The sequence below is a fragment of the Barbus barbus genome (genome assembly GCF_936440315.1).
Source record: "Barbus barbus genome assembly, chromosome: 4".
In the NCBI taxonomy this organism is placed as follows: domain Eukaryota; kingdom Metazoa; phylum Chordata; class Actinopteri; order Cypriniformes; family Cyprinidae; genus Barbus; species Barbus barbus.
Window position 1 is genome coordinate 30,481,887 of NC_136732.1, and position 9,729 is coordinate 30,491,615.

Genomic DNA, 9,729 nt, shown 5'->3' on the forward strand with positions numbered 1-9,729 from the left:
TTATTGACAGAGTCTTAACAGACAGCAGTCATGACCTCCTTTAGACACACACATACACACACAAACGCAGCAATGCAGACTGGATCCACTCTCTTTTTTTTCCACACACATATTATCTGATTCAGAAGCAGGCCACAGTAAGTTTAATGGAAATGTTATTTGTTTTTGAGACAAAACGTGAGTGAGGCCGAGCTAAATGCCAGCTGACCTGATACACTCCAATGTGAAACTAAAAAATAACATTAACCGCAAGAAATCCTATCTTTTCAGAGAACAGCACCATAATTCCTTTTACAGCTTTACAACGCAAAGCCATATCTTTTTTGTATTAATTAGAGTTTTTGTCCTAACTAGCCACAATGGCAATACACAAGAAGCAACAGGTGATTCAATTTTAGATACGGTTTCTATTTCTGCAATGTCACGGCTGGAACAAGAACATACAAACTAAGACAATGATAATCTTAGGTACTGATTATGTGCTTAAAAGGGTTTAATGTCAGTTTGAATATTATTTTGCAAGACCTTGATAGCCATACTGAAAGCGACAATAAATAAGTTACCTCAAACCTTGTCAATTAAAGTCAATAAGAACATTCAAGAATAAACCAGTGTATTTCATGGCAAAGATTGCATCAGTCACTCAGTGTATTTTTAATTTTGTTAAAATGGCTTAGTGTCAAGTAAAACTGGCAAGTATTATATACTATAATGCCTAACGAATTCAAAGCAATTTTACATTGAATTACCGAACCAGCAAAATCCACTACTGGCACTAATCACCAGTGCCATCTTATATTCTTTTTTTTTTTATGTGCACGAGTTCAGGTTCAAGTATTCAAATCACACATTTGCTTACACTCACAAATTCTGTGCCAAGATAAAATGTGGACAATCGGTTTCTGGGAGAAAAAAAAAAAAAAAAATTCATAAAGGCAAGCTAGAGTACCCTGCTTAAAAAATAGCTTAGACCTGCAGGAATGTATATGCTGGTTCAGGATGGTTCTATAGCTTTTACAAAGACAAACACAGATTGGCTAGTGTTGGTCGACCAAGGAAGTCTAGCTGGTAACTGTTACTGATGGAAACACCAGCAACAAATGCTGGTGAACAGGCTATGCTAAAACTAAACTTGTTTATTTCTCTCAATGTCCTAATGTAAAAACATTTTGTTTTGAATAGAAACAAGCACTCATAGCCAAAGGTCTTAAGTCTAGCAACACAATACATTGGTATCATATCTTTTTTTAGCCAAAATTAGAGATTTTTTAATTGACTGAAATTGGATATTTGTGCATACTCATTTCCCCTTTGTAGACACCATTTTTTAACATATTTTAATCTTTAACATTTTAACAAATTAATCTTTAAAAATAATACTAGTTCCATAATACTGCAAAACTCAAAATTAATATCCATTTTCATACTGTACATATATTGTGATTCACCTGTAGCATTAACATCAATTGATAGATTTTATTGTAAAGGGTTTAAACAACAGAGTCAACATTTTTAATGGTGGCCATTCGTCAGTTATTGTTATAACATGAAAAATCAACTTATCAACCAGAATTGTAATATTGGTGCCTACAGAAAACAGACATGGTATGACAAGACATGCCTACTAAACGCTAGATATCCATTCACACTCAGGCCTGATGGGATCACTGATACCCATCCAACATGACAAATAAACACACATCTCAGGCTGGGAATTCAAGATTTTGCTACGACCCGAGACAGAGAGCCGTATCATGCCAATACGGTCAAAAAAGAGGTGCTGTGAAACTTCTGATGCCAATGATCCACAAGAGCCATGAAGATACACTGACATGACAGAAGTGCGAGTGTGTCTGAGAAAGTGTGTGCAGGTATTTAGAGGTGTTGTTTGAGGGAAAAACGATCTGTTCAAAAGGCTGTTCAACACAGTGCCCTGAGACCACAGACTTGAAAGCTTTTAAAGCAGTCTCAGATGGACCAGGAAACTAATCTGCTACTGTTGTCTGTGTGTTTGTGTCTATTTGTGTTGAAGACAAATCCGGGTCAATGTCAACAGCACAACAGACATTTGTTAGCACAGAACACCATTTAGAATCTTCACTTTGAGCTCAGAGAAGGCAGAGAATAGATTATACATCCCATCATCACAAGAAACAAGAGCCTAAACACTTTCTAGCTTCGCCAGCAAAAACGAACACATGGAAAACAGAATTTCACTCCAAACGGTCCGAAAAATGTCTGTGAAATTAAAAACATACACCTAAATCTCAAGCATTTGTTGCTGTGTTCCATGTACATCACCCACATGGCTGTAACCCCAACACACCTCAGTTGTCTGACACCTTTACTGTATCAAATAAAATTTTACAACACCATCTGTTTCTTAGACAGGAGACGAATACGAGCAACAGCATTTTAGTGACATCGATGAAGATAAAGCACTCATTTTTTGAACTCCAATCCAGAACTTGAGATAAGATTTAGCATATTTGCCTCAAAGCGGCATCATTTATTAAAAAAAAGCAGCTCACTTTAAAAGGTCAAAGCTCCTCTATGTTAAATGGATATTTCACACAAAAATGAAGATTCTGTCATCATGTACTCACCTTCATGTCGTTCCAAACCTGAATGACTAACTTTCTCCTGTGAAACACAAAAGAAGACATTTAAAAGAAGCTTCTTGCTTCACTTTTCCATGTAATTACCAAGAATGGGGTCTGAGGCATCATAAAAATATCATTACCGTGATCTGACTATTAGAGTTCAGTCTATTTCATGCACAATACTATCAAATTGCTTTGAGAGACTCACAAGTTGTATGGTCCCTTTTAAAGCTTGAAAGCTTTTCCCATTCACTGCAATTATACAAATAATATATCTTGCATTCACCAGAGGGAAGAGAGTCATACTAGTTTGGAACAACATTCATTTTTGGTTGAACTGTTTCTCTGAGATAGCAGGTTAATGGTTCTGTTGGATCTCTGCGCTCAGGTCAGCTATACCGCCCAAAGTCCATCTGATCTGAAATTAGAGTGCGATACTATCACTCAACATATACTGACTCTAACGCTCCATTATCGCAGAACTCTGGACTGATCTGCAGTCGGCCTGGATTTACTGCACAGTGTTAGATTCACACACGCAAATGGCATTGAAGCGGAGGGAGGGGAGGAGAGCGATAGACAGCGAGAGATGGTAGTCCTCAGTAATTACTTTAACATGCTGTGACATAAATCACACACCAGAGAGTTCTTATTGAGTGCCTGGTGAGGAAAGACACAGAGGTGATGGAGGGAATAAAGAGGAGAGAAAGAAAGCCCTCCACAGAAAGAGGCTGAATGGTCTTAAAGGGACAGTTCACCAAAAATGTAACATTCCGAAAACGATATATTCACATTCATGCCATTCCACAAAAAAGTAAAAAAAAAATTAATTACTACACTTTTTGAAAGTTTCAGGTTTTATTTTTGACATTTTTGAAATGTTTTAAATGTTAACATTCCTCTTCATTAAACTTGTTATTCATTAAAGTATCCTGAGAAAAAAAAAATTACATATGTTTATATATATATATATATATATATATATATATATATATATATATATATATATAATATATATAAATCACAATTTTACAAAAATGCTAAACAACACAACTGTTTTCTACATTTATAGTAATTAGAAATGTAAACCTAAACAGCAAATAAGCATTTTACAACAATTTCTGAAGGATGATGTGACACTGAAGACTGGAGTAATGATGCTGAAATTCAGCTTTGCCATCACAGGAATAAATTACATTTTAAAATATATTAAAATAGAAAGCAGTTATTTTTAAATTCACAATATTATGGCTTATACTATATATTTGATCAAAAAATGCATGCTTTGTGAGCACAAGACTACTTTTAAAAATTTTCAAAAACTTCTTACCAACCTCAAACTTTTTAACAGCAGCATATAAGTGAATAATGACCTAAATTATAATCTCTCCCTCTCCAGAAATCTATTATATGGTCTTAAAAAACTTGAAATATAGCGCACAAGTCATATAGAGCAATTTTAGTCTTATTTTTGGGCACACAGCCTATGGTCATGCTGAACAACTCTCGTATAGCAAAGATTTCTATTTCTGAACACGTTAGAAACATCAAAAGGCTAAATAAAGACAGAATGTTCATTATTGGCATGTGTTATCCCTTTAAGATCCTTCAGACTTTGAAAAGGCCTATGGGGAGAGAGAAAGAGTTAAAAGAGGATTCAGAAACACAAGAGATGCAGGCAGAGGCAGGTTAAGAAGGTGAGCGAGCATCAGTCTTGCCTGTGTGATGAGCTGTCATAGCAACACAGACCGGTCAGGACTGGAGATTAGTATTAACCTTGTGTTCCCGAACCCACTTCAGGACACACAGGGGCTGAATTAGCCAGTCTGGCACAGACAAAGTGATGTGTGAGGAGGGATCGAGGTCTATTAGCTACACCTTTATTACAGAGAGCGAGAGAAATCAAGACTCTTGGCAATCCAGAGAGCGACATCCTGCAGCAATCAAGCCACTGTTCAAATACTACATATTAAAACTAAGAATAGCTATTATTTCATCATCTTACCATACCATCTACAGCTAAGACCTTTTGTATAAAGAACAAAGATGAAAACATAGAGGCATTTGAGTCCAGAGATTTTATTGACAAAGGTCTCCAAATGAGGAAGACTGAAAGAAGGAACGAGGATATAGATTGAAAATCGATACTAAATGGTTTCGGAAGTGTTGACAGATTCTAATTTTCCTTCTCGTATTGGGAGTCAAAGGTTTGGAATATCATTATTCCATTAGGGCACTGTGATGACGGGCGTTGTCATACTTGGTGTGCTGCGGGAGGGGATTGATGTCTAGGGGGCATTGCAATGAGCCAATTGAAGGTGGCTGAATGTTTTGTTCCATATTCATGGGTCTGTCCAGACAGAATCGACAGAATGCTTGGTCTAAGACTGACAAATGTTATTTTGTAAATGCATACACAGACACACACTGGTGACCATTTTTAAAATGGACAGTTTCAAGCCAAGGGATTATCAATATTTTTTTGTTTTCCACTGAAATTTAGCTGAAATAGTTCACCCACATAAAATAAAATTTTAACCCTAACACTTATGTCATTTGGACAAATAAAAAATTTTGTGCATGGCACCATTTTATCTTCTGTGAAAGACAAAATATGACATTTTTCTATGCAACTATAATTCAGTAATCATAGCTTCCAAGCTGCAAAAATGACTAGAAATCACTATGAAAGCTCTGCAAAACCAGATCATTTGACTCGTGTGTTATATTTATTGTTATATAAGCCATACAATTGCTTCGTATGAAGAACAGACCAAAAATTTTAACCAAACGATTCACTGAAAAGTTTTAAAAAAATGTATGCTGTTTAAGCCAAAAAAATGTCCAAAAGCATGTGTGGCGGAGAAAAAGTAAGTTACACTTGTGAAAAACATAAAAATATTGCAAATATATTTTTTCTTACATTTGTAACTACAATATACAACAACCAAAACAAAACAATAACATTCAAAAGTCTGGGGTCAGTCTTTTTTTTTTTTTAAAGGGGTCATCGGATGCCCATTTTACACAAGTTGATATGATTCTTTAGGGTCTTAATGAAAGGTCTGTAACATATTGTAGTTAAAATTTCTCAATGGTGTTGTAAAAAACACCTTCTTTACCCTGTCAAAATCAGCTCTGTCTTCAGCACGCTGATCTAGTCCATGTTTCTTTAAATCCTAGTGAGCTCTGCTGACCCCGCCCCTCTCTTCCGTGGAGTGACGAGCAGACCATAGATATGTGTAGATTCCCTAGTCGACCCCTCCAGATACGTTGACGCATCAGCCATCTCGCATTCACCATAATAATCAATGAATATTCAAAGAAGCGTATAACTTGCTGTTGTAGACGCACACAGTCGATGCACTCAAAGATTCACAGACCGTTCCAAATATGGCGGATGACTTGGCTTACATATCGCGGCCCATAGAAACAGTCGATAATGAGGCATCTAGGTATATATATATCTATTGGAGCATAGATATATATATATATATATGGTATATATATCTATGGAGCATACTAAACTTCAGCCGCGAAACTGGCTAACTAGCACATTATTAGGAAAGGTGATTTGCAAAGATTCATAAAAAAGCCTTATACTCACTTCCTCTGTAGATGAAGCTGGATCACGAATGATTCGGGTGAACACAGATGCATTTATGTAGATCGGGGATCGGCGCATTCCCTTCAAAGCGAAAGTAACGTTAATCTTCTGCGTCTTCAGCGGCTCAGATGTCAGGAGTAAATGACAACTGATATATTCATTATTACATCCAACAACTAAACACTTTAATCGCTTAATCAGAGACGTTCTTGTCTTCCCCTGCACCGGAGGCAGACAGCTCTCAGCTCACTCAGAGCGGGTCTAGGTAAGACGGTCTTGTCAATCAACTATCGTTAGAGCGGTCTGTACAGAACTACGTTATTCTGACAGAAACCTCATAACAGCCTGATTTGAGAAAGGGGATTTTAAAATAGGCATTAAAAAAACCACTGGGTGGATTTTTATCATTATTGGATGGATGTGTACACACACTTCCAACACACATTTATGTTCAAACAACTTGTGAAGTGAATTTTGCATCCGATGACCCCTTTAATAATAAATTAATACTTTTATTATTAATTATTATTATTAATATTAATATAATTATTATTACTATTATTATAATTATTATAATACTGTAGTTCATAAAGGATGCTTTAAATTGATATACTCCAATTTAAAATATTAAAACAGAAAAGTTATTTTAAATAGTAAACGTCTATACAGTATTACTGTTTTTACTGTATTCCTAATGGAGTCTTAATGAGCATAAGAGACTTCTTTAAAAAAACATTACCAACCCTAAACTTTTGAACAGTAGTGAACCTCCCTCATAAATTCTCATTTTGTGTTCCACAGAAACAAAACTTTAAAATGAAATCAGGGTAAGTAAAAGAAAGAAAGGAAAGAATGAAAAAAGTTTTGTTTTACAGTAAATCCTTTTAAATCCAAACCTTCATCTTGCCAGTTCATAGTTAAAGTGCTAGCAAATGAATCAGCATCAAAATGGACCAAAGGTTCTAAGGTTAAAGAGTTCTATTCTTCTATACATTTCACTAGGCACACCAAATGTAAAACAGTACGTAACTGACTGTATGAAGCCCTGCAGTTACACAGTACCTCAAATGCAAACAAAGTGACAGCAAACACTCTGGGACTTCATATCTAAAACACTAAATCTCCAATTAAAGTGTTTTGACAAGGGCAACAATGTGAAAAAACTATTAAAAAGATAATGATTCATTTTGCCAACATATTAAATATGCAGGAAAAGGAGGGGGGAGATGATTTCCTCTCTTTCCTCCCTTATCTAATCTCTCTTATTACTAAATAATTAGCAAATTGCCCCTTGGGCTTGATAAAGAGTACTCCACTTTAATTTGAATATCTCTGAAATGTAAACCATACGATATCAATAAGCCCCTAGTTTCCCAAAAATGTGAAATGCGTTTCTGCCTCTATAGCATTGCATATTCACGCCTCAAATGTCCTCTGTTCTTTAAAGCATGTAAAATTGATCTCAGCACACTTCTGACCATTAATAAAGTCGTCAAAGGATCACTTCATCCCTCTCTCTTCCCCTCCCTCGCTACCTACATGTAATAAAATCATAACAAGTTACGGAGACATCCAATTAAGGCATTGAAATAAATTTGGCATGCTGTGTAGAGATGTGTGAGCGCTAATGTCTTCTCAGAAAGTGCCTCTGTTTGCAGATTTTACTAGCCGACTAGCAGCTGGAGACAACAGTGTTCGAACGCGCCCGTCTTTGCAGTAACAGTGAGCGGTGCTGATTAGCGCCCTGTGGCTGTTCAAGCAATGGGAGATTTGGGCCTCTGTGGGGCGAAGAAGACCTGTGCCCATCGTGTATAAAAGGCTTTCACTGAGCCCAGCCAAATGAGAGTGTCAGCCAAACCAACGCAGAGACATGAAATTCGATTTAAGACACTTTCCAAAGGAGTCTGAGTCCCCAAGGCAGCCACGGCTTGCTGGCAGAAATGCACAAAAAGGGAAGAAAAATCAACTTGCGAACTTCAAACGGCAGAGAAAACTCAGTCTTGCTTTGCAAAGTGCACCAAGGAGGCATTATCGATGCACTTTAAACCCTTACCTATGTAACTCAAGTAGTTCATTCATATTTTAATGTAATACTTCATTATTTAACTGCACAAATTTATACTCTATGTGCCTCTGCATTTTCACATGTTAACATTGTAATTCAATGTCACTGTCACTGGCGACAACTCGCGAAAGTCTCGTCATTGTCAAAGACATGCACAACGCCAAGCTGTCAGTCGCAGTGTGTTTAGATCAGCTTGTCACAGCGATCTCACAGCACTTAATCACTGCCTTGCTAACTACACAGCAGTCGGAAGCTGGATTAAGTCAACTGGCTATTGTGTCAATTAGATACCACCTTTCCTCCAAGTCAACCCATAGTCATTGTTAGAAGTCACACTCTACTCACAAACCCTGAGTGCCGGCTATTAAAGGATATGGGCTTGACACCATGCGAATGCACCAGTTGCGCGGGAAGGTGGTCTGCTTGAGGCAGAAGAAAACCACTGGCGCCAACTCAGGAAACGGCACGACCAAAGTGCTGAGGTCACTGCCCGCATCATCGCACGGCCCCACCTCCTCGATGATGTCATCCCCCTGAGAGGGGCCGAGGTCCTCGCACAGCCCCGTCCCCACATGGCTCATGCCAAGCGGCACGGGACACTCTTCGGTCGTCATGGCGACGGAGCGGCAGCCTGAGGAAAAAGACGAAAAAGAGGCATTAGTATTCTAAAGTTTATACAGATATAAAAAATACCCATTGGTACAAATGTATCACAGCAACAGGTATAGTGAGAAAAAAAAAAGTCACAAAAATTTCACTGCTTATTGCTAGCATTGTTAGCAATGGAAGCAGTAAACTTGTGTTGTTGTGCAAGTACTGACATTCAATATATATTTTTTCTTCATATTTTATTTCTGGAACAAAGTTAGTAATTCTTAAAGCAAGTAGGCCTATTTAACTTTTAACTTTTTCAGCATATTTCTTGTGGGTAGGGCTAGGTGTTAAAACGGTATTGATTGGAAAAAAAAATAACTCCACAATATTGATAATACAGTAAATTCACAGTAAATAGTACACACTTTTTCAGTATCCACAGCGCTGTTGCATCTGCAGAGGTCACAAATTATGTGATATAAAAATGGCTTGGATTTCAAAAACCGAATATAGACCAGAGAATAATGTTTATTGTAGAATGCGTAGGCGACGTGTAAAGGAAGATGGGAAACACAACAAAGCTTTTCTAGCACTTACAGATAACCAAAGTCCAAGACTGCTAGATCTAGCATTCAAACTCATAAACAAGCCTCTTCTAGTAGTCTGACAGGGAATCCCATTTAGCTCATATCTGACTTTTCAATGCCTTAAAAGAAGCAAGGATGTAAGGAGCGCAACTTCATATGTTTTTTTTTATTATTATTATATAGCTTCTATTGTCTTCTTCTACCTCTACTAGTGTTGCTCAAATGCTGAAAAGCCTTTTGGACCAGTAACTAATGTGACTAATAAGTAAATTT

At 37.0% G+C, this 9,729-nt stretch overlaps 1 protein-coding gene across 1 annotated transcript in view; it reads right to left on the bottom strand.

The window, feature by feature from the left end:
• The window catches only part of LOC306864388 (voltage-dependent T-type calcium channel subunit alpha-1I-like), a gene marked incomplete at its 5' end in the record, with an annotated part of 186,726 nt that extends 177,837 nt beyond the window's left edge, over positions 1 to 8,889 (bottom strand). The window contains one exon of the mRNA XM_079408392.1: positions 8,660 to 8,889. Within this exon, the coding sequence (XP_079264518.1) occupies positions 8,660 to 8,889 (230 nt within the window). The remainder of the gene's footprint in view (positions 1 to 8,659) is intronic.
• Positions 8,890 to 9,729: the final 840 nt, after the last annotated feature.